The 22843-nt window shown below is 49.1% G+C and overlaps 14 protein-coding genes across 14 annotated transcripts; 7 read left to right on the top strand and 7 right to left on the bottom strand.

The window, feature by feature from the left end:
- Positions 1 to 306: 306 nt before the first annotated feature.
- On the top strand, positions 307 to 3323 carry BKA55DRAFT_596086 (uncharacterized protein; the record flags this gene model as incomplete). Its single annotated transcript, XM_046195893.1, has 6 exons — positions 307 to 989; positions 1158 to 1380; positions 1545 to 2190; positions 2233 to 2380; positions 2423 to 2581; positions 2624 to 3323. 6 exons carry the CDS (start codon positions 307 to 309, stop codon positions 3321 to 3323), a joined length of 2559 nt encoding a protein of 852 aa, XP_046047224.1.
- A 94-nt stretch (positions 3324 to 3417) lies between these two features.
- Positions 3418 to 4979, bottom strand: BKA55DRAFT_516757 (major facilitator superfamily domain-containing protein; the record flags this gene model as incomplete). Its single annotated transcript, XM_046188116.1, has 2 exons — positions 3418 to 3594; positions 3636 to 4979. 2 exons carry the CDS (start codon positions 4977 to 4979, stop codon positions 3418 to 3420), a joined length of 1521 nt encoding a protein of 506 aa, XP_046047223.1.
- A 448-nt stretch (positions 4980 to 5427) lies between these two features.
- On the top strand, positions 5428 to 6496 carry BKA55DRAFT_517625 (carbon-nitrogen hydrolase; the record flags this gene model as incomplete). The annotated part of the gene is made up of 3 exons (XM_046188202.1): positions 5428 to 5627; positions 5671 to 6110; positions 6162 to 6496. The coding sequence occupies 3 exons, from the start codon at positions 5428 to 5430 to the stop codon at positions 6494 to 6496; spliced, it is 975 nt and encodes a 324-aa protein (XP_046047222.1).
- Positions 6497 to 6914: 418 nt separating this feature from the next.
- On the bottom strand, positions 6915 to 8224 carry BKA55DRAFT_541962 (aspartic peptidase domain-containing protein; the record flags this gene model as incomplete). The annotated part of the gene is made up of 2 exons (XM_046190444.1): positions 6915 to 8025; positions 8067 to 8224. 2 exons carry the CDS (start codon positions 8222 to 8224, stop codon positions 6915 to 6917), a joined length of 1269 nt encoding a protein of 422 aa, XP_046047221.1.
- Positions 8225 to 8653: 429 nt separating this feature from the next.
- On the bottom strand, positions 8654 to 10269 carry BKA55DRAFT_541961 (SRP54-type protein; the record flags this gene model as incomplete). Its single annotated transcript, XM_046190443.1, has 2 exons — positions 8654 to 10150; positions 10192 to 10269. The coding sequence occupies 2 exons, from the start codon at positions 10267 to 10269 to the stop codon at positions 8654 to 8656; spliced, it is 1575 nt and encodes a 524-aa protein (XP_046047220.1).
- Positions 10270 to 10493: 224 nt separating this feature from the next.
- BKA55DRAFT_517067 (uncharacterized protein) lies at positions 10494 to 11297 on the top strand (the record flags this gene model as incomplete). The annotated part of the gene is made up of 1 exon (XM_046188148.1): positions 10494 to 11297. One exon carries the CDS (start codon positions 10494 to 10496, stop codon positions 11295 to 11297), a length of 804 nt encoding a protein of 267 aa, XP_046047219.1.
- A 350-nt stretch (positions 11298 to 11647) lies between these two features.
- BKA55DRAFT_516831 (Alpha/Beta hydrolase protein) lies at positions 11648 to 13417 on the top strand (the record flags this gene model as incomplete). The annotated part of the gene is made up of 5 exons (XM_046188121.1): positions 11648 to 11906; positions 11938 to 12180; positions 12222 to 12892; positions 12935 to 13317; positions 13354 to 13417. The coding sequence occupies 5 exons, from the start codon at positions 11648 to 11650 to the stop codon at positions 13415 to 13417; spliced, it is 1620 nt and encodes a 539-aa protein (XP_046047218.1).
- A 310-nt stretch (positions 13418 to 13727) lies between these two features.
- BKA55DRAFT_596078 (chaperonin 10-like protein) lies at positions 13728 to 14810 on the top strand (the record flags this gene model as incomplete). Its single annotated transcript, XM_046195892.1, has 1 exon — positions 13728 to 14810. The coding sequence occupies one exon, from the start codon at positions 13728 to 13730 to the stop codon at positions 14808 to 14810; it is 1083 nt and encodes a 360-aa protein (XP_046047217.1).
- Positions 14811 to 14963: 153 nt separating this feature from the next.
- On the bottom strand, positions 14964 to 16048 carry BKA55DRAFT_677861 (class I glutamine amidotransferase-like protein). The gene is made up of 2 exons (XM_046198124.1): positions 15756 to 16048; positions 14964 to 15704 (listed from the first exon to the last, which is right to left on the bottom strand). The coding sequence occupies exons 1-2, from the start codon at positions 15828 to 15830 to the stop codon at positions 15099 to 15101; spliced, it is 681 nt and encodes a 226-aa protein (XP_046047216.1). The 5' UTR covers positions 15831 to 16048; the 3' UTR covers positions 14964 to 15098.
- Positions 16049 to 16536: 488 nt separating this feature from the next.
- On the bottom strand, positions 16537 to 17296 carry BKA55DRAFT_692885 (uncharacterized protein; the record flags this gene model as incomplete). Its single annotated transcript, XM_046199844.1, has 2 exons — positions 16537 to 16844; positions 16888 to 17296. 2 exons carry the CDS (start codon positions 17294 to 17296, stop codon positions 16537 to 16539), a joined length of 717 nt encoding a protein of 238 aa, XP_046047215.1.
- A 100-nt stretch (positions 17297 to 17396) lies between these two features.
- On the top strand, positions 17397 to 18763 carry BKA55DRAFT_102765 (porphobilinogen deaminase, dipyromethane cofactor binding domain-containing protein). Its single transcript, XM_046184679.1, has one exon. It carries the CDS (start codon positions 17498 to 17500, stop codon positions 18734 to 18736), a length of 1239 nt encoding a protein of 412 aa, XP_046047214.1. The 5' UTR covers positions 17397 to 17497; the 3' UTR covers positions 18737 to 18763.
- Positions 18764 to 18790: 27 nt separating this feature from the next.
- Positions 18791 to 19465, bottom strand: BKA55DRAFT_648679 (glycine cleavage H-protein-domain-containing protein; the record flags this gene model as incomplete). Its single annotated transcript, XM_046197253.1, has 2 exons — positions 19231 to 19465; positions 18791 to 19188 (listed from the first exon to the last, which is right to left on the bottom strand). The coding sequence occupies exons 1-2, from the start codon at positions 19337 to 19339 to the stop codon at positions 18791 to 18793; spliced, it is 507 nt and encodes a 168-aa protein (XP_046047213.1). The 5' UTR covers positions 19340 to 19465.
- A 1041-nt stretch (positions 19466 to 20506) lies between these two features.
- On the top strand, positions 20507 to 21503 carry BKA55DRAFT_541955 (P-loop containing nucleoside triphosphate hydrolase protein; the record flags this gene model as incomplete). Its single annotated transcript, XM_046190442.1, has 3 exons — positions 20507 to 21211; positions 21286 to 21360; positions 21405 to 21503. 3 exons carry the CDS (start codon positions 20507 to 20509, stop codon positions 21501 to 21503), a joined length of 879 nt encoding a protein of 292 aa, XP_046047212.1.
- Positions 21504 to 21897: 394 nt separating this feature from the next.
- On the bottom strand, positions 21898 to 22347 carry BKA55DRAFT_692881 (uncharacterized protein; the record flags this gene model as incomplete). The annotated part of the gene is made up of 1 exon (XM_046199843.1): positions 21898 to 22347. One exon carries the CDS (start codon positions 22345 to 22347, stop codon positions 21898 to 21900), a length of 450 nt encoding a protein of 149 aa, XP_046047211.1.
- Positions 22348 to 22843: the final 496 nt, after the last annotated feature.

Here is a 22843-nt window from a genome sequence, read left to right as displayed (position 1 = left end):
TGTTGGTTCATGTTTTTTATGAACTTGATTCATCTTTGAAATACCCTAAACCAGAACTCGGACTGACAACGCAGACCGCGAGAAAAGTCTAAAGAAGGAATGCTACAAGTAAAATAGCAGACAACTGTGAGACCAGGCTCTCAATAAATGAATCGACTCAATCGAGCTCATTTATCAGTGAAGTAAACACTGAAATGTCGTGATGGTCGCAGTGACGACACACAGTTCACGCACAGTAGCCCACACCGTCAACAAACTCATTCCCCGCTCACTCAACATCCTCACAAAGCGCTCATAAACCACCACATGCGCCATCTCCCTCTTCGCCAGTGCTTCAAACCCCAGCGCTTGCGTCTTTTTATCCGACCATTCACCATGTCTCAAAAAACACAAGAACCCGTCATCACCAAAACCTCTGACCTCCCGATTGATGAGGCAAGGTGGATAACCCTCAAGAAGATTGAGTACGTTGATCAAGTTGGAAAGGCACGGACATGGGAGGTCGCAACGCGCAAAACGAGAGGAAAATCTGGGGTCGATGCTGTCGCCATGGGAAACATTCTTCTCCATCCATCCAAGCCCGCTTCCACTCTACTCGTCATTCAGTACCGACCTCCTCTTGATGCCTACACTATCGAATGGCCTGCTGGACTCATCGACTCTGAAGAGACAGCCGAAGAAGCCGCTGTTCGAGAATTCAAGGAGGAGACTGGATATGATTGCAAGGTTTTGAGCGTCAGTCCTGCGCAAGCTGCTGACCCCGGAATGACAAACGCCAACATGCAACTGGCAATGGTTGAGGTTCAATTGGGCGAGAACGATGAAGAGCCGGAACAAAGACTTGATGATGGAGAGCACATTCACCGAGAGATTATTCCTTTGTCTGAGTTGTATGAGCGTTTGGTTGAGTACTCCAAGAGAGAGCGTACAGTTATTGCGGCCAAACTTTTTCACTTTGCTGCAGGCATGCATTTTGCCCAAACTCAGAAGTACTTTTAGAGACAATAGACGTCAGAATACTGTCAACGTATCATACTATGGACCATAATTATAAAGTCCCATAACTTATCCCAATGAGTCCTTTTCCACTGATCGCGGTCTCGAGTTCCTGCCTTCCGGAGGTAGCGTCTCGGGATCTACCCGTGCTGACTCATCAGTTGTAAACGGCACTCACCCTCCATTATCGTGCCTTCATCTGTTCACCAAACAATTATCATGGACCCAAACTTGGGATTTCTACCTTGCACGACAGATGGGGAGACTAATAATGGCGCCTTTGGATTGACGCGACCCATATATCCCGGCCAGTCCCCGCTTCCAATGGAATCCAGGCCCAGAGTCTCCAAAGCCTGTGAGACGTGTCGGAGGAGGAAGCGAAAGGTCAGTCACCTCGTCCGTCGATTATGGCACTAACAATCATAGTGTGATGGAAGTTCTCCATGCTCATCATGTTTGAAGAACAACATTGAATGCATTTACGTACTGGAAAGGCCCAAGAGGTATGTCTGCAATCTTGATCTGGCATCGCTAACTTGACAAGGAAGCAACGAGATTCCGAACTTGTATCTAACCTTGAAGATCAAGTTCTTGCTCTCAAAGATTACGTCCGGAAACTCGAAGCTGCATGCGGGTATGCTAATCTTCCAGATTTTGCATCGAGCAGCCTCGAAGATGACGGTCCTTCGATGCACACCGAGGCGGATGACGGCGAAAGCTCTGCTATCAATGACGTGAGCTCAATGATGTGGCGGATGAACCTTCATGATAGCGGAGAGACATCCTTTCTTGGTCCCTCTGGCAGCTTCTGCTTCCCTGTTACTAACCATGGCATCGAGGCTACCAAGACCGATCCCACCAGTCCAGAGCTGGAAACGGAGAGTGTTCAAGTACTGCTCGACTTATTCCGACAGCACATCAACCCAGTCCACCATTTCGTACCTCCGCAAGTGATTGAGACTCTCGAAGCGCCTCAAAAGACTCTTGACAGTGAGCTGTTACAGGCGTCTGTCCTGGCAGCAGCAAGTCTCCTCGCCGATTCACAGAAAGGGCAGATGTATGCTGACCGAGCTGAGGCTATCGTGATGAGGTGTTGCCGTACAAGTCCCAATATTGTGACGGTACAGGCTCTGGCGATATTGACTTGGCGTGAGCTGGCACTGGAAAATGAGAACAATGCATGGCTGTATAACTGTACGTATCCCTCGGTCATCTGACAAAAGACTGACATCACAGGCATGGCGGCGAGTCTGATAGTTCATCTCGGACTCCATGTGAGCTCTCTTGAAAATGTCATGCAGATACCAGTTGGGCCGCCTTCGGGCTCAATTGATGAGAAGAGCGTACGAGTACAGACGTTCTGGTCGGTCTTTCTGATGGACAGGTAGGTCTTCGCCAAAGAACGGATGGATACTTACATCTCTAGAATTTCCACCTCGATGCTCGGACGAAATTGCATGATTCCTTGGCGGAGAGTTCGAGCGACACCATACCTCAAAGCATGCAGTAGCCCCACGACAGAGGATACCGTATTTGATGCCCACTGCCAGATGTGGTTTATTCACGACCGATATATGGACAAGATGTGAGTGCCATATATGGATGAAGTTTGGAGCTAACTGTTCAGCTACTCGTTCGAGTTTGGTGAACTTGAGCCTTTTGAACGGCATCAACTTCTCTCGGAAGCCCGAGATCATCATATGACCTTCTTCCGCCAAATGGGCCGCGATCTTGAACTTCGAAAGAACAATATGAACCCCCAAGTCATCCTACTTCATATGGTCTACAACATGTCTCTCCTTCTGATACATCGGCCGTATCTTAGGGAACCCAGAGGGAGTGCCGCCCATCAATTATCCACCAGAACAAACATGACCTCTGCACATGACCTGGTCAGATTGATCCGACAATACGACAAAGAAGCCAGGATGGAGAATGCCCCGTTCTTTGCGGTGCACTGTGTTCTTACAGCTGCCGTGAGTCTGTTGCTGAATGCGACGTCAACGAACTCGACCATTCGCAGCCAATCGGTGCATCGGTTCCGAGTTTGCGTGGACGCATTGGACAAGATGAGATGGCCGAGGGCGAATCGGGGTCTTTTGCTCCTCAAAGAGCTGGCCCACAGATGGAAGGTTGTTTCGGCGTTGCCTATGAGGCACAGTGTTCCCCTCGGAATGGCCACGACTGCCACCCCCCAAGTCGAGGATACCGTCAATGATTCTCTTGACTGGGGTATGTTGTTTGCCAATCTTGAAGAGCCTCTCAATTTGGATACTATTGACCTGTCAACGCCTACGGGAGAATGGGTATTTCACGAAAGCGACTGAATGGAAATGCAAGCTCAATTGATCCGGATTAATTACTTCCAGCTAGATATTGAGTCCAGAAAGTCTACCATACCCAGCGACTATCACCGCCGGATCAGTGCTGACCAATCCAACTTCGAATTCGCTTTCCAAATACATATAGTGGAACAGTGGTCAGACAGATACCCAAAGTCAAACCTCCCCAGGTACTAAAGAATACCATCGGTCCTTTTGTGGCATAGAAATCGTTGAGCATAAAGGTGAGGCCAAACGCAAAAGAACTTTTGATAAGCTGTGACAGTTAGCGCTGACCCTTGAAGCAGGAAGACGTACCATTGCCAAACCGAATGCGTTACCTGCTCGATCCATACAGACATCATTGGTATACGTGACGATACCTGTACAGCCTGCACCGACCCCAAAGTTGATCAATGCCAGAAAGATGCAACAAGCCATGGTGGATTTGGCGTGTTCAATCGCATCCCCAAGACCAAAGGCTCCTACAGCCATGGTGATTGCAGACGGTACAATGACAACAAGTCGGAACTCAGGCTCGTACAGACCGCCATTGAATGCGGACATGTAGTGAGCGGCAAGATCAGATATCCAACCAGAGGTCAATGTTCCCAGAGCAGATCCAACAAGGGGAGCTATACCAATGACGAGTCCGACCTGAGTTGGGTCGAGGCTGTATGGTGGAGCGCCAAAGATTTGGTCAGCTACAGTACCAAGAACAATCACCCAGGTAAAGGTGATTGACCACATGATGCAACCCCAAATGACAACAGGATGTCGAAGCATAAGAACAGGGCTGACAAGACTGGGCAGTAGTTCTTTTGCGCTGGCGAATTGGAGATGTACTCCAACGATCTTCTTCCATGTTGGGGGAGTGACCGAGGTCTCGACATCTTGGGGTGTAGCCTTTTCATCGGACGTCTTTTCATTTCCAGCAACACTCGATATTACTTCGTCCCTGTCCCATTTTGTCTCAGGGAGGAAGAAAACAACCATGATCAACCCCACAGCGAAAGCAACAGCAAGGAACCAAAAAGCCCATCGCCAACCCATGTCAACAATGAGATATCCACTGATGACAGGAGCGATATTGACGGAGACAATGACAGCAAAGTTCCATAGACCGACTCTTCGACCTCTCTGGTGAAGAAAGAAGACGTCGTTCACGCAAGATGTACCAGCCAGAGAAAAGCAAGGTCCCATGGCCAAACCTTGGAATACACGAGCTGCCAGAAGCGACTCGTAACCTTGCGAAACAGCCGCCCAGATGTTGGAGACTACCAGCAAGATCGAAGTCAAGATGAAGATCATCCTACGACCCCAGAGATCTGATATGACTGACGAGAAATAAGAGCTTACGCCCAGGCCCAGGATGAGTGATCCATTGAGGAGGGCCACATTGGAGAGTGGTGTTTGGAAGGTTTGTGAGATGATGCCGAAAGCTGGGACAAGGACAGGACCAAGAGCGCCAGTTACGCAGGCACCAAAGAGGAGGGTCAAGAAGTATAGCTCCTTGCGGATTCGGGACATGTTGAGAGGATCATTGGGTGAGTTTGAGGGTGATGGTACTAAGATTGTGTGCATGCCATCTTGAGAGTCTTCAAGGAAGACGGTCCCAGAGGGTTGCTCAGAAGTATTGCTTTCAAGGACGCCAAAAGCCATTGCGATGTGAGTGACGCTGAGAGGTGCTGGGCTACAATGGTACCCCATGGTCCATTTATGTCAAGTGAAGTTCATATCAATTGACAGCTACAGGCTAGCGGAACACTCCCGAAACGAGCTCGGAAAGGGATTGATTAGAGTATCTATCGGTATCTGGTTATGAGCAGCGATGCTCCACCCTTTAGCGGCGGATGTAAAAGAGCCGCCGCTGATAACACCTAGATCGCGGGGAGGTGGAGATTGAATTTGCGGGGAAGCCGATAGTGATTAGCGGCGGATGTCAAGATTCCGCCGTTGATACGAAGCCGATTCGATGACAGGGTCAATGTATTTGATGTGTCTGGGATTGATGTTGCGTGCCTTAAATGGTTTGTGCTGGCACTTTACAACAACCCTCTTTCACTCAAACACTCATCAGTTGCAACGACTGCACAAGACTCTTCTGACAATGGCAAAGCTGGGAATCGCAGACTCAGAGGACACTCGACATCAAGTCAGAGTTGCAGTCACACAAGCTGAACCCAAATGGCTTGACTTGCAGGGTTCAGTCGACAAGACATGTGCTTTGATCGTCGAGGCAGCCAAAGGAGGTGCTGAGATGCTGGCTTTCCCTGAGTGTTGGGTTACAGGATATCCTGCTTGGATCTGGTAAGTTATATGCATGGCGCTTATTTCAGTACTGACGGCAAAGGGCGCGACCAGTTGATACAGATCTTGCGAGCCGGTACATCAAAAACTCGATGTGCGCCGATGGCCCAGAGATGGCAAGAATCCAGCAATGCGCGGCCGACAACGACATGACAGTCGTCCTTGGGTTCTCGGAAAACTTCCACAACACTCTGTACATCTCACAGGCCATCATCGACTCTGACGGCAAGCTGCTTGCACTTCGAAGGAAGATCAAAGCTACACACATGGAGAGAACAATCTTTGGTGATGCTTCTGGCGATGCCCTCACAAGCGTTGTTGATACGCGTGTCGGCCGTGTCGGAGCACTCTCTTGCTGGGAACATATTCAGCCCCTACTCAAATATTATCTCTACAGTCACCGCGAGCAGATCCATGTTGCTGCATGGCCGCCATTGCATCCATACAAGGACAAAAAGGAATTGTGGTCCATGTCGAGAGAAGGTAAGACATTCGTTCATTCTCATCGGTTCTGTGCAAGTCACTAACGAACAGGCGCCCGTACATTATCTCAAACATACGCAATGGAGTCACAAGCCTTTGTACTTCATGCGACATCCGTCATCAGCGAACAGGGAATAAGCCTCATGAACACGACGGGGGGCGCTGTCATGAGTACTCCAGGAGGAGGTAGCTCTGCAATTTTTGGACCTGATGGGAGGATTCTCACCGACGACATGCCTCAATGCGAGGAGGGAATATTGTATGCCGTACTTGATTTGGATGAAATCTTACGGTGTAAGAGTTTCGTGGATGTCTGTGGGCACTACAGTCGACCGGATATGCTGTGGCTTGGAGTTGATCGAGAGGTCAAGAAGCATGTGCAGTAGGCTGGCGCCTCTATCATCCACGTGGAGCACAATCAATACAACACCAACCGCATGTCTGTTGATATCCATCTGTTGATTGTACATCAACGACCAAATGGGATCTCCTGACCACAACCAACTTGTCTTCCCGATACCCGGGACCTGACCAGAGGAGCGGCAGGTAACAAAGCAATTCTTATAAGGGTGACACGGAACGAACCATGGTTTGTCAATGCAACATCCCGGATCCAATCTCAGTATACGTCAGGAACCAAGACTCTTGACAAAATCTATCTTGGTATGACAACAATAAGTCTCTTGAACAAAGCGGTAAACAGATCTCTCCTCAACAATGAAGAGTTTAGGTGAATTTAGCATAGGCTTAGTAGACCTTTAGACTAACAGTTTGACATAGGTGAAGTTCGGAAAAATTCTACAGCTATATCAACGCAAATACGGCTATCAACGCCCAGCAAGGCGCCAGAGTTGTCGCAATCGAAGTCCCCGGCGTCACAGGCTCCCTATGCTCTTCCTTGAGCTGCCCTACCCCCAGTTCCAGATTCTTCCCGTCCCAAACAGTGTAATAGCCTTTGAGAACTGGACTTCCCAAGATCCAAACAGCTGCGAGATCACTAATTGGCTTTGGGGCGTGAAGAATGACAGTCTGGCATTGTCCGGGATGAGAGGGGTGCTCTCCAAGATTGAATGCATCCTTTGGCATTGTCAAATTGACTAATCTGTTACCAGATCCAACGGTGAATGTCAGTTCCGGTTCAAGCTTCTTGACTACATCGCAAGGACCTCCCCAGACACCGAGTTTGTCGAGAAGTATGATCTCCGGACTAATGGCTGCGTACATGTCCTTCGCAGTCTGATGATCTGGAGCCATGATATATGCAGTACCGGTGTCAAGATGTGCCACAGATTGAAGACTTGTTGCATTTTCAAGAGATGGAGTGATAGCCTTGTTGACGTAGTAGGCAGGGTTGTCGATATACCAGCTGCCCCCCAAAGCAACAACAGTCTCGTTGAAAGGGACTTTTGTCAATTCGCCCTCATATTTCGAAGAGTCAACACCACCGAGCGTCATTTCCCCAATGCTGTCATTCCCAGTGTTGAGAAACAGCGAGAAAACAGGATCGAGCTGCTCCGACTTGACGAGGTTCCAAAACGTCGGCGTGAAAGTCTTGTTGAGAGCGCTGAACACAGATGACCCCGGAGGACCGATCCCAAAGATGCCATCAATATTGGGACCCATTGGATCTTTGCCCAGTTCCTTTGGAAAGTCACCACCAAGGAAGAAAGTCTGATTCTCTGCACTGAGGCCCCCAATAGTCACCGTATCTGTGATAATCTTGCCCTCCGTCGACAAAGGCTTCGCGTACGGCTGAGCATCCCCAGAAGTATCATAACTAGCCACAAACTTGTATCCCGGCTTGTCAGAATAAGTCTCGGACTTTTGAGGGTCGAACGAGGCGTGATCATCGCATGTCGAACATCCTTTCTTTGGGATGACAAGATCTGTTGAGCCGGTGTCGATGAGAAGGTTACTGAGTTGTTAGCTAGGTCGTCAATCGGACGGATGACTTACAATTCTTGAGGTGGTGTTCCTACAGAGACTTTTCCGTACCATTGGAAGTCTGTCACGTTCCACCAATTTGACAGATTGAGGCTGTGAGAACGACTTTCGAGTTTTATAGTGAGAGGTTCTGCTGCAGCTGCAGCGACGAGTAATGCGTTGTACTTCATGTTGGATAGAGATATAGTGTGCAGTGATGTCGGGGTAGAGGGCATTTATCATTTACGACTATCTACAGCCGATACATCGCATCCTGCAGGAGCAGGCTGTGTAGAATTGATTGCCGACATGGATATGAATAACAACCGGCAATTACTTGAAAGGCGATCAGCCTCAAACATAGTGCACGGTGCAATCCTTCAGGATGAGGCTATGCAGACCGAGTCACAACCCAGCTCCATCATCAGGCTAGGGTAGCAAGAAAGCTCAAGACCTCTTCTATGATTTAGGTAAGCTTGGTACATATTTACTAATTGTTTGACACCTAGATAAGGTCAGGAAGTTTCTTGCTGAGGTTATGGTATCTTCAAATCTAAGACATGCGTATTGATCGACAGGGACAAATCACGACTGAATGACACTTCCATTCAACGACATGCTCACCTTCTACCTCTACCACCTCCAGGCGGCATCCCAGGCATACCAGGCATGCCACCACCACCCATACCCATCTGCCTCATCATAGCCTGCATATCCATACCACCAGGCATACCTCCGCCACCTCCACCAAGCATCTTCATCAAGCTACCCATATCAGGCATACCTCCTGCACCGCCTGCACCTCCCATGCTCTGTAACCTCTTTTGCATGGCCGCTAATTGTTGTGCCTTGTTACCTCCTCCCATGGCTTGCTGTGCTCGTTGCATGTTCTTCATGTTTCCTCCCATCTTCTTTGCCATGCCTGCCATCATTCGTTGTTGGGTTAGGAGGTCCTCCACTTCGCGTACTGATGTTCCTGATCCTCGTGCAATCCGTGTCATTCGAGTTGGTTGTTCGATAAGAATCTTGCCGTCCGAGTCGAGTTCCTTGTCGGTCATTGAGTCGCAGATGTAGATCATTCGCTTGAGTTTGGCGCCGCCTTCTTCGTCGTCCATGCCCTGCATCATGTTGCTCATGCCAGGAATCATACCAGCCATTTTTGATAGAGGACCCATCTTCATAATGTTGGAGAGTTGATCCCTCAAATCGCGCACCGTAAAGATACCCTCCTGGATGTGTTTGATGGTGTCCTTTTGGTTCAGGTTCAAACTCTGCACGTGCTCCATCAATCCAGCCATATCTCCCATACCAAGCAGCTTTTGAACGAATTGTTGAGGAGCAAACTTCTCAAAGTCAAGCATATGTTCACCAGTACCGATAAAGACAATTGGAGTGTGTGTCGCAGCGACTGCAGAAATAGCACCACCGCCGTGCGCGTGACCGTCCGTCTTGGTGATGATGATGGCTCCAAAGTCAGCCGCCTCCTTGAAAGCCTTGGCTTGTGATTCCGCTTGTTGACCGATCGAAGCATCAAGAACCATGATAGTCTCGTCTGGTTTAATGGCTTCTTGAATATCCACCATCTCCTGGAAGAGAGCAGATTCCTGTCGATGACGACCAGACGTATCAACAATGATGACCTCAAACCTCTCCTTCTTGAATTGATCAACACCAGCTCTCGCAACTTCGGCAGGATCCGTTTCTGTGAGAGAACCATAGTAGGGAATCTTGGCTTTTGTAGCATTCTGCTTCAACTGATCAAAAGCACCAGCTCTGAACGTATCAGCACAAACCAGACAAGCCTTGAAACCTCTGGACTGATAATGTCGCGCGAGCTTTGTACATGTCGTTGTCTTTCCTGCACCCTGGAGACCAACAAACATGATGACATTGCTCTTTCCCTTCTTCGGTCGGAAGGGTTCGGCGTGGGGATCGACGAGTTTGACGAGTTCATCGAAGACGGCTTTTTGGATGAGGCGTTTCTTGTTTACGGCGGGGGGGAGTTCTTTAAAGTTGACTGTCGACTTGATGGATTTCCGTAGTTGGCCGACGAGTCGTACATTGACGTCTGCTTCGAGGAGAGCGGCGCAAATCTCCTTGAGCATACCATCGAAAGCCTGGATTGTTAGCGACGAAGACAGAGGAGTGGGCGACGCACCTTTTCATCGAGATTTTGCTCTCGGGTCAGGTTTGTGACCGCCGCGTTGATGCGACGGCCGAGATCTTGAAGAACCATGGTGATTTGATGCGACTTTGATGTCGCGGGGTATCTTGATGATGGTGAGTGTGGCCACGATCAAGATGTGGAGGTGGGGTTGCTAAGTTTTTCCGGTCCGAGCATCAGCTGAAGGAGTGCTTATCACGCGAATAATTACCTTTCAAGGCAGTTCTAGCCTGTGATAGATATATAAGTGAATGTCCTATCGTATTGTAGTAATTGTAATCATCATTGACATCAAAATGGGCCGTCATAACCTTCAGTACCCAAAAGACTCTACGAATACCGTCAAACGGTACAAAGTTCACGGGGTTTATGACCTCGAGACTGTTCATAGTATCGTCAATACATGTCCAATTCTTCATATATCTTTCAATACACCTTCTCAACCATTTCCGGTTGTGTTGCCTATGATAGGACAACTGGGATCGTTTGATCGACCAAGTTCAAGCCTACGCGATCCCCTTGAACTGTATCTCCACGGATATGTATCGTCGAGGATCATGAATTTGGCTCAGACATCTACAGTTGACGGAGAAGAGATTCAAGGAATGCCTGTTTGTGTTGCTGCATCTCACGTTGATGGACTCGTCTTGACTCTGGCGACGTATTCTCACAATTACAACTATCGATCTGCTGTTCTTTACGGATACGCGACCACTGTTAAATCAGATGAAGAGAAGTTATATGCGATGGAACTTATCAGCAATAGTGTTGTGACTGATCGTTGGAAACATACGCGACAGCCTCCGTTGGCGTCGGAGATGCAGAGTACGAATATTCTAAAGGTGAAGATCACTTCGGCAAGTGCCAAGATTAGTGCGGGATCTACGACGGATGATAAGAGTGATTTGGAGAATGAGAGTCTGGTGAATTCGACGTGGACGGGTGTGTTGCCTGTGTATCAGACGATTGGGGAGCCGATTCCGGGTCCGTATAACAGGGTTGATGTGCCTGAGCATGTTGCGAGTTTTGCGAAGGATACGAATGATGAGAAGAAGCAGAGATCTTTGGATGCGGCAAAGGGTGAGAGGAGGGCGAGGTGAAGCGGGAGAGTGATTTTGTTTGTACTTGATTCAAGTAATTGATATGCTTTTGCCCTGTTTGTGCGTCCTAATGCCGTTCGAGATCACCGACAGCGCCGGATGAGATGCATTCCTCGCGCTGTTGCACGAGGGTCAGACTTGATCGTCGAGATGCATGTCGCATGTTGCGCGACTAGCGTTGACGATCTCGCATTCGTCGTATTCCACGTCGACGACCATGAACCCGAGCAATACGGCTCTGCACATCGATGTAAATTTCATCATGAACCATTCAAACCAAGCATCGTCTGTCGAGTATTTAAAATGACACTCCCAGCTACGGCAAATCCGTTTCGAATGCCCTTGCAATCATGAAGCCTCTCACATTGTCACGACTCTTGCTTCCAATCTACGTCGGAGCTGAAACTCCAACAGCTACTCTGGACTCAGGTCCAATCTTTGGTCTCACTACAACTCTTCCTGCTGCCTCGCCTGTGAATAAATTTCTCGGTATTCCCTATGCCGCCAAACCGCAGCGCTTCAGTCGAGCTGAGAAGCCTGAACCATGGACGAGGCCTTTGAATGCGACCACGTTTGGGCCATCTTGTAGGCAGCTCTTTGTCGAAAGTGGTGAGTTCAGTCTACCGTCAATGAAGCGAAGCTAACTTTGTAGAACTCGCCCCGGAGATCGATCTTCTCAAAGGACTGTTCAACACAGCATCCCGCGAGAGTGAAGACTGTCTCTTTATCAATGCTTTTGCTCCAGCAGACCCTCATCCTTCACGGGCTGTGGTATTGTTCATCAGCGGTGGCGGATGGCAGCAGGGCAATGGGGAAATCGATCTGAGCGGCTTTGCAGCATATGAAAACATTGTCGTCTTTACTTTTAACTACAGAACAAATGGTGAGTCAACTCTCGGTCTCTGAGCTTGACTAACGATGTAGCCTTTGGGTTCCCAAACTCCCCAGACATATCTACAGATGAGATCAACCTCGGCATTTATGATCAACAGCTCGCTATGGAGTGGGTCCAACGGAATGCGCGCGCCTTTGGTGGTGATCCAGACAAAGTCACCATCTGGGGTGAATCTGCTGGCGCCATGTCTGTCGATATACATGTCAACAGATACACATCCCCTCCATTCCGCGCCGCAATGATGTTTTCTGGTCAAATGTCTGTTGGGTACCTCGGCAGTACGGCCAGTCATCGAGATACCTCATACTGGGACAACTTGACCTCTGTAGTTGGATGTCAAGGACCAGACCAGCTGCAGTGTATGCGAGATGTTCCGGCAGACACCCTCATCAACGCCATGAGCAAAGTGGGAAGCGCATTTCTGCCAATAACTGACAATGCCACTATTTTGAGTGGAAGGGCCGAGAGATGGCGAGACGGTGATGTTGCAAGAGTTCCTGTGCTTATGGGAACTGTTGCTGAAGAGGGCCGAGGACTGATCAACAGAAACATATCGCTCGAGACATTCTTTGGGGCGTATCTTTCTGAGCCATTGGCCAACGCAACCCAACAGAAGCAAATTCTCAAGGCTTATGACCCGAGTCTCAAGACCAACTTCGACATTGCTGCTGCAATCTACACAGACTTTGTCTGGCAATGTGTAAGTTCACATGCTTCCGACTTCACATGCTAACACATCCAGCCCCAAGCTATCCTAGCCAACATATCAGCTTCCATCAATCCAACCTGGAGATTCTACTTCAATGCCTCAGTCACAAGTCTTTTAGACGACAGATACTCTTGGCTTGGCAAGTTTCATGGCTCAGACGTCCTTCTACTGTTTAGTTCACCAACATTTGACACAATGTCACCACAACTCTACACATTTGCGGAGTATCTTCGAGGAGTTGTGGGGAGATTTGTCAGAAACCCGCAAGCTGGACCAGGTTGGCCCGTTGGATCTCGATATGTTGCAAATCTGGGAGATGTCGGACAGACACAAACATCAGGACCTTCAATCATCGACCAAACAGCGTTGGATCAGAGATGCAGCCTCTACGAGTCAATTTACCCTCTCATCGAAGAGTATGTATTATCAGGTTAATCGGAATTATCACGTAGTCCCAATACTACTCAATCTCATTGCAACGTAATCTCTCGCCAATCGTTCGTCTACGTCATTTGACCCACGGTTTAACAAGGCGTCCCTTATCTCCAACTTTACTGAGAATGTCATCTCGATTGGAGGAACCTCGAGAAGCTTACCCGATTTAGACTACGAATGGAGAATAAGCGGTTTTGTCAATGCAAACATCGCCGGAGCTTTTATCGCGGAGCGTCATAGACATTCAACTCAAGACGTCATTACAGAGAACAGAGGGCAGAGGATAGAGAAGGCAAGGAGAGAAGAGAGGAGAGGATATAAATACTGTGAATAGAGAACCTTGATAGATACCATCAATCATTTATTTGTTAATTCATCGCCAATCACCGTCATGGGATACCCCGATACTTTTGAAGGCTTCTGCGTCGACAGCCCCAAATCATGGAACAAGTTCCAAAAACAAACCCTCAAGCCCAAAACCTGGGGAGATCGCGATATCGACGTCGAGATTGAAGCCTGCGGTGTCTGCGGCTCAGACGTTCACACCGTCACTGGCGGCTGGGGCGACTTTGAAGGTCCTCTCTGCGTCGGCCATGAAGTCGTCGGCAAAGCTGTCCGTGTAGGCGACAATGTCAAGGACATCAAAGTCGGAGACCGTGTTGGCGTCGGTGCTCAAGTCGCTTCGTGTCTTGAATGCAAACTCTGCAAGAACAAGAACGAAAACTACTGCCCTGATATGGTGGACACGTACAACTGCACTTATCCTGATGGAAGTGTCGCTCATGGCGGTTTTGCATCGCATATCCGTGCTCACGAATACTTCACCTTTAAAATCCCCGATGCTCTCAAGTCTGAGCAGGTTGCTCCTCTTCTCTGCGCCGGCATCACCACTTACTCTCCCCTCGTGAGAGCCAATGTCGGTCCTGGAAAGACTGTTGCCATCGTTGGTATCGGTGGTCTCGGACACATGGGCATTCAATGGGCAAAAGCACTCGGCGCTGAAGTCTACGCCATGACACACTCTCCCGCAAAGGTGGAAGATGCAAAGAAACTCGGCGCAAAGGAAGTCATCGTCACAACTGATGAGAACTGGGCCGACAAGTACAAGTTCACGTTCGACTTTATCCTCAACTGCGCCGACATGACACACAAGTTCGACATGAGCGCTTACATGTCTACGCTCAACATTGGAGGAGAGTTTCATAACGTCGGTATCCCTGATGAGCCGCTTCCTCAGATGACTGCTGGGACATTTGCTGGCAACGCTGGTAAGATCACGGGAAGTCATCTCGGTAACCATCAGGAGATGGATGCTATGCTCAAGTTGGCTGCTGAGAAGAATATCGTTGCTTGGGTCGAGACGATTGATATCTCGGAGAAGGGATGCGCTGAGGCTGTTGAGCGTGTGAAGGAGAATAAGGTGCATTACCGGTTCACTTTGACTGGGTTTGAGAAGGTTTTCAAGAGGGATTAAGTAGTAATGTAATGACCAGTGACTTATCACTCGTCTGTCTATGAGTATTGTGCATGTACACCTAAAAGCTGCATCTGAAGAGGTCTAAAGGCAGTGACAAGGCTGGCATTCTGAGCTGAGAACAATATGATAGCGATACATAAGCTTACACCTATTCACGGTGTCACTCAAGTCACACGAGCGCAGCGAGGAAGAGCCCTCCGCTAGGAGCCCCCGGAGGGAACAACAAGGTATAGTATGTCAACTTTGGACATTGTCTCATTGCATTAACGTGGTATCATGATCTAATTAAGCGCCAATGGCCTTGAGAATGGCCTTTCCAACAGCGTGGGCAGAAGCAGGGTTCTGTCCAGTAATGACTTGTCCATCAACAGCCAGCTTCTCAGCCCAGTCGTCAGCCTTGACGTACTTTCCACCAACACGCTTAATCTCATCCTCGAGAAGAACGGGCATGGCGCTGGTCAACTTGACAGCCTCCTCTTCAGAGTTGCTGAAACCGGTAGCTTCACGGCCCTCGAGAAGGGGCTTTCCATCGACCTTGACGTTGACGAAAACAATGGGGCCGTGGCATACTGCGGCGACGGGCTTGCCGGCCTTGTAGAACTCCTCGATGAGCTTGATGGAGGTCTCATCGTTGACAAGGTCGAACATGGGGCCGTGGCCGCCGGGGTAGAAGATGGCGTCGAACTCGGAGGCCTTGCCGAGGAATTCCTTGAGGGGGGTGGTTTGTTCCCAGAGTTGCTTCTTCTCGTTGAGGAACTTTACGGACTCCTCGTCGCCCTTGAACATCTCGACGGAGGCTTGGTCGAGGGGAGCTTCACCGCCGGCGGGAGAGGCGACAACGATCTCGACGCCCTTGTTGACGAGGTCATAGTAGGGGTGGGCGAGTTCGGGCTGAGAGTTGGGTCAGTATTGAGAGGTTGTGTTGAGTGAGTAGTGACTTACCAGGTACCAGCCGGTAGGGTGTCCATTGTTCATCTTGGACTGGCTGGTGAGAACGACGAGAACCTTGGGAGCCATTGTGTATGAATTGGGTATCTGGTGTGAAATTGGTATATGTTGATGGGTATATGCTGAGATGAATTGTTACGAGATGAAATGGTATACAGACATGAACACTGATGGATGACGCACTCACCTTTATACCAAACGCAGACGTCTCACTTCTCCACGCTTGGACCCTTGCAGTCGGACCAATTCTCTACCGTTCACAGCAGCATTGACAAACTCTTCCGTTCGGCTCTTGCTGCTACTGACGTCAGACTAACGGGCCTAGCCGTCCATTCTCGGCACTTAACCCCGTGTAGCGCCGGCTTTTGTGTGGGGCGGGCCGGGGTCACGTACCCGGGGCGGCCGATGCGTGAGCTTCTAGATCTGCATTCACCACTGATGGATGCTCGTGGAAGAGAGCATGATCCACTTGATGTGTAAGCCGGGAGGATCTCGAGCTGCATTCGTGGCAGATGTTTGGATCATGCATTTTGTTTCAGATGTCACTTGGTGCAGGTGTGAAGAGATCTGATTCACTGGTAACATTCGACTTTGGAAGCGTGTGAGATCCCTCCGGGGGCTCCTAGCGGAGTGCTCTGTCTCGCTGCGCTCGTCTTTCAGTTTATCAACTCTTAAGCGACTGCAAATACGAACATCTGGCAGACATCAAGTCAATAGCAATGGGTCAATTTGGATCTAACAAACAAAACAAATGAGTGACTTCCTCCACGATTACCTACATCCAGAACCCCAATCGATTAGTTCCTCTGACCTTATTACCCTTCCCATCGCCCTTCCCGTCATCCTTGGAGCCTCCAGCTCGACATGGACTCTTGCATCTTCCTCTAAAGTCAGGCTTGACAACAAGACATGTGTCACAACCGCAGAGAAGTTCAACATGGTTTCCAATTTTTTGACTCGGCTGGTCACATAGACAGATGAACAGAGCGCTGTCTATGCTGCTAGCTGGTGTTTCACCGTCGCAGTTTGCATTAGGGGTAGTGCAGTATGCCTCGGAGAGTTGGGCATCATTCCATGGTTTGTCTGCAGCTGTTAGTCTTGACCATTGGGGGTTTGGCGGACATACCCATGTCCTTGAGGACTGAGGAACAGTAAGTGTATCCGCATTCACAGATTGGTCCTTCGGGAGGAGGTGAAGCAGTTGAACTCGGAGGAGGGGGAGGTGGTGGACTTGGGTCCGGAGGGGGAGCAGGTGCTGGAGTAGCTGGGGGAGGAACAGGAGCTGGACCAGATGGAGGAGGCGACGGGTCAGGCTGAGACGGAGGAGGCGGCGGAGGAGGTGGGGGTTGAGATGGTTCAGCCGGAGGGTCGGCCGGGGGATCGGCCGGAGGAGGGACAGGAGGAGGTGCGGGCTGCTCAGAAGTTGAAGGGGGTGTTGGATCAGGGTCTGGGGGAGCTGGGGTTGGATCAGGAGGAGCCTGAGGCTTTGCAAGGGCTAGAACAGCCAGAGTAAGGATAGTAAGTTGAAACTTCATATTAACGAGTGTTGATGATGGCCAGACTGGACTGCTAGTTGCCTCTTCTTATATAGTTGACCATTTCGTTTCTGTTATACAATCATCCTGTCCTTTTCGTTTGTCTGTATCTTGGTCTTCGTCTCCCGACCATCCGTTACTATCACGGCGTTGTTCAACGGCCGGTAGTCATTCGTCCGCAACTCTCATACAAGCCATCCCATGCTAGTAAGGTTATTGTCTACTTTGACAGTCACACTAAGTACACCATTCAAGCAGACTCGGCGATATAATCGGGTCATATTCGAGATCACGATACATCCACATTTACATCATGAACTTACCCACTGCAACTGTCTATACCCCGCACTGTACAATTGCCCCACCATCGTTGGAGGAAAAGAGCTTGCCCCTCCATGGTACGAGTCGTCATCCTACACTCATCAATCAACAATCATGGCCGAAACTCAAAGCAAAGGCGTCGTAAACGTCGGTACGCGAAAGTCACCTCTTGCGCTGGCTCAAACTCAAATCGTCGTCGATGCGCTGAAGAAAAACTTTCCCGATCATGAATTCAACATTCACAGCATGACAACGACTGGCGATCGTGACCAGAACACAGCTCTCTACAACTTTGGCGGAAAAGGTCTCTGGACTTCTCAGCTGGAGGAAAAGCTCGTCAACAAGGAACTCGACATTGTTGTTCATTCGCTCAAAGACATGCCGACTGTTCTCCCCGAGGGTTGCGTTCTCGGATGTGTCACGTCCCGCGAGGACCCGAGAGATACACTCGTGATCAAGAAGGAATTGCAGGACAAGCACGGCTGGAAGACTCTGGCTGATCTGCCGGACGGGAGTATCATCGGCACCAGCAGTGTTCGGCGAATTGCTCAATTGATTCGACGTTACCCGACACTCAAGTTCAAGGATCACCGAGGAAACATCCAGACCCGACTACGAAAGCTTGAGGAGGATCCCGACTTGACCGGCATCATTCTCGCTGCGGCAGGTCTCCAGCGTATGGACCTCGGAGACCACATTACACAGTTTCTGGAGTCTGACAATGGCGGTATTCTTCATGCTGTTGGTCAAGGGGCGCTTGGAGTTGAATGCCGAGCGGATGACGAAAAGGTCATTCAGTTGCTCAAGACGATCGAGAACGAACAAACGGCTCTTGCCTGTGAGGCGGAGCGAGCACTCATGAGGGCACTCGAAGGTGGCTGCAGTGTTCCTATTGGTGTTGAGACTAAATGGGTTGACGACAAGTTACATATGAAGGCTACAGTCGTTAACCTTCGTGGTGACCATGGTGTTGACTCCGACATAACAGAACCTGTCAAGACACATGAGGAGGCAGACAAGTTTGGGAGGAAGTTGGCCAGCGCATTGGTTGAGCGGGGAGGCGGTAGTATTCTTGATGAAATCACTAGGCTCCGGCAAGTCCCGGAGACAGTCAAGTAGCGTATGACAGTCGAATGGAGGACTGTATATGCAGATGATCAATACCCTTGTATTCTATTCAGCTCCAGCAAAAGTCTTGTAGGCCTCGGCATCCAATAGTTTCTCAAATTGTTTCGCACCCTCCTCATCCACCTCGACCTTTGCGATCCAACCACCACCAGCGCTGTCGTCCTCAGGGACCTTGTTGATAGTTGAAGGCTTCTCCTCGAGGTTGTCGTTGACTTGTAGGACTCGTAGGCGAACAGGAGCGTTAATGTCGCTAGCAGACTTGACAGACTCGACAGCTCCGACAGCATCTCCTTGCTCGACCCATGTTCCAGCTTCGGGTAATTCGACGTAGACTACATCTCCAAGTTGTTCGGCGGCGTATTCGGAGATTCCAACGAAACCGTGCTTCTTATCGGCCGAGAGATCGATCCATTCGTGGTCTTTGGTGTATCTTCGAGCGAGGCCTGTTTTGTGAGTGGACGTCACTGTATTGGTTGGGCACATACTCAGTTTGGTGGAAGAGAAAGCTCGAATTGGTGTGCGGATAGCTGCGCGAGGCGCAATACCCCTAGCCAGAGGGGCTACAGCGCGTAGAGACCGAGAAATTGAGGCCATTGTGATGATGTGGATGGTGATATCAGAGTTCAAGCTTTGTCGGCATCATGCGGAGATGGGCCGAGTGGATCGGAGGGAAGCCGACTTAGTCAGCATCATGAAGTTGATGCATTACAGCAATTCTACGACCAATTCTACGACCAATTCTACGACCAATTCTACGACCAATTCTACTCTGTACCCAAGTATGGAATGTGATTGCAATCAAGACATGACTTTGGTCGGTAATTATACAAGACATGGAGGAACACTGATCCAATCGGAGATGTGTCAACGTGGGGTGTTTGACTTGAATCATTGTTGTTTAGCTGCCAGCTGTCTTGCATCTACCGTATGCTCTTCTGTTACACAATAACAATGGTTGCTATTGGCATTACAAATACTGACGATTCTAATGAGCTGGAATAAACGATCAGATTCGACGCAGTTATTGCGCAATCTTCAGCTAGCCATGCAGCAAATCTCAGCCAATTACTTGTCTAAACGCGTTGACGCGCTGCGCTACGCTAAACACCACCATCATCATCACAACATTTCACGCATAAGCAGGACCTAGCAAAGTTTATCTTGGAATTAAGTCAAATGAACTATTTTCAGAACATTTCATGTCAAATACTCATCCCCTGTTGTGCTGTTAAAACCCATCCCTCCACTTTAGGCGTCTGTACTACCTACAACCCGGTGCCTTGAAATTCCGTCCCGCTTCTGGCCTAAACAAGAGGCTCCCACCATCATCCTCTCCAAACGTCAGCGAACTCCCCTGCTCCAAACAAAACGCATCGCCAAATTCAGGTCCGGAAGAAAATAGTGTACGCAATTAATTTCTGCCGCTGAAAGTTTCAACGCTAAACGGCTTGTCTCACGGTTCCCCTCTGGTGGCTTTTCTACTGCGCCACCTTTCAGCTGCTTTGTCTTGACCTCCCCGCTGCGCATCACGATATCATCACTTGTCAACTAGCTTGATGCTGTCGACAAGCTGATCTCTCCTTCTGTCACTCTCTCCGACCACGTTCTCTACCGATTTTCTTTCGTCCATCGCTCGCATCAATCCGACTCGATACCTGCTTGATCGTTTCACCGTTTCGACATCGTTAACCTCGATACCCCGTCACTACCTTCACGCTGGACGACTCAACGATTCCCTCGGCTCCGGCCGAACCTACAACCATGGAGACCATCATGAATGAACCTCCCCAGGAAGTCCCACTCCCAGCCCCAGGTCATGATGAGACTCTCGGAGGCATCGAAGAATCTCCCCATCCCAACGGGTTTCATCATCAGCAAAGTACATCCCTCGACCAAGGGCTAGCTCAAAGTCCACGACAAGAAGACCCTTCTACCAGATATACTCCTCCCGTGCAAACCGCACCGCCAATTTCCCGCCCAGCTAGTGGCTTGTCCAACCCCGCACACCAAGCCTACAACGACTATCGACAGGGTTCCGGTGAGCCATCATCCAACGGTCGAAACCATGTTGTCATCAAGGTTGGGATGGTTGGTGATGCACAGATCGGCAAGACTTCATTGATGGTCAAGTACGTCGAGGGAAGCTGGGATGAAGATTATATCCAAACGCTAGGTGTCAATTTCATGGAAAAGACAATTTCCATCCGTAACACGGAAATCACCTTTTCGATTTGGGATCTTGGTGGTCAACGAGAGTTTGTCAACATGCTGCCTCTTGTTTGCAACGATGCGGTTGCTATTCTCTTCATGTTTGATCTTACCCGCAAGAGTACATTGAATAGCATCAAGGAATGGTATCGACAGGGACGAGGATTCAACAAGACGGCTATTCCAATTCTCGTCGGTACGAAGTACGATCACTTCGTCAACTTTCCTCCCCAAGATCAAGAAGAAATCTCAAATCAGGTACGAGCGCAGCGAGGAAGAGCCCTCCGCTAGGAGCCCCCGGAGGGATAACCGAGCTTTACTGACGACGACAGGCGAGACGGTTTGCCAAAGCCATGAGAGCTGCATTAATTTTTTCAAGTACAAGTCACAGCATCAACGTGCAAAAGGTAGTGACCTTATCCCTAGTTATTGGGCTTGACTAACTGGACAGATCTTCAAAATTGTTCTATCCAAAGCGTTCGACTTGAAATGCACGATCCCCGAAATCGAAAACGTCGGCGAACCTCTTCTTTTATATCAGTCGGTGTAGTCGACCGATTTACGAGTAAATGTTGAACCTGACAACATAACGACATGCGAGGCGAGAATCGCAACCATTTCCTTTGTCATTACATACAACACAACTGGATCGTCACCTTTTCTTCAAACTTGAGTTTACTAGGGCAAATTACGGAAGGGGTCAGGATTCACCTCTGGGATAGATAAACATGGGTATTGGCGCAGGACCGCATTAATGTGGCCAGCTTTACCGGTCGGTGGTCACGGCGGGCTATTCAAGTATTTGAGAAGATACAATCGACTGTTAATCGTATTGATTGGTGTATGCTAGATGTAGATGAATGATGCAGCTGTACTATTTGTGTCCACGGTGGGATTGGTCCGATGCTGTCCATGTATTGTGGGAATTTGATGTGATAAGTTGACTATGTATTCGTGGGATCTGTAACTGGTTGCCCATGTCGTGGTGATTTTGGTAGTTGGCTATTGTTGCAAATTCGTTGTACCCGACGTAGTCCTGCGTATAATTCTCTTCGTAGATCTGTCATTGATCTTTTAGGAGGTATTGGGACGTCGTGGAGGTACATGTGAGCTTGCTCGGGGTCTTGGAGTGAAGGATGGCAATACAAACGTCGACAGCCGGGTGATTTGCCTCTTGTGTATATTTCGATGCCGTCTCGATAAATGGATATGATTTCGACAAGCATGCCTCGTTCAAGATTTGGCTGGTTGATCTCAGTGAGCTCGGGTGCTTCTTCGTCGGGGATATGTCGTTTGCGGCGGATGAAGTAGCACATGATAGCGAGGGCGAGATTGAAGGAGGAGATGATAGTCATGAGTGGTAAAATCATTGAATAAATCTCTGGTGATTCCATGATGTGCCTTGTTTCATTTTATTATCTTTTCGGGGCTATGATTCAGTGTGATATGACCCCATATATTAGAGTAAATTGTACGAACCTTTTCTTTACATTTTGGGGAATATTCGACTTATATTGAGAGTTTGTGTAGGTGCAGATAACTTTATCCACTTGTGTACTTCTTGACCATGGAACAAAGGAGTGTTCTGGGGATGTTCCCAAAGAACGAGTGATCTGATGGACAGACCTATGGTGGCAATGCTCTGCGTTCACCATCAGCGCGGCTATCCTGATAATGCTATCTTCATGGAGACAGCTTTAACTAAATACACACCTTCGAAGTCAAGGCTCTCGCCTCGGAGTTCCTGATGTGAATAGGTTTAATATTGAGTCATCACGAGAGTTTACTCAGCAGCCTGTTTGAGTTTTACATGACTTCACGGTTGGACAAAGGTTTGGTGAATAAATCTGTTCGTTTCTTTTATCTACTCGCCCCAAAGCTAAACGACCA

The sequence above is a fragment of the Fusarium redolens genome (assembly GCF_020744475.1).
Source record: "Fusarium redolens strain MPI-CAGE-AT-0023 chromosome Unknown BKA55scaffold_12, whole genome shotgun sequence".
NCBI lineage: Eukaryota > Fungi > Ascomycota > Sordariomycetes > Hypocreales > Nectriaceae > Fusarium > Fusarium redolens.
Note: the sequence above shows the minus strand (reverse complement) of the source record. Positions and strands in the feature narration are given on the sequence as shown.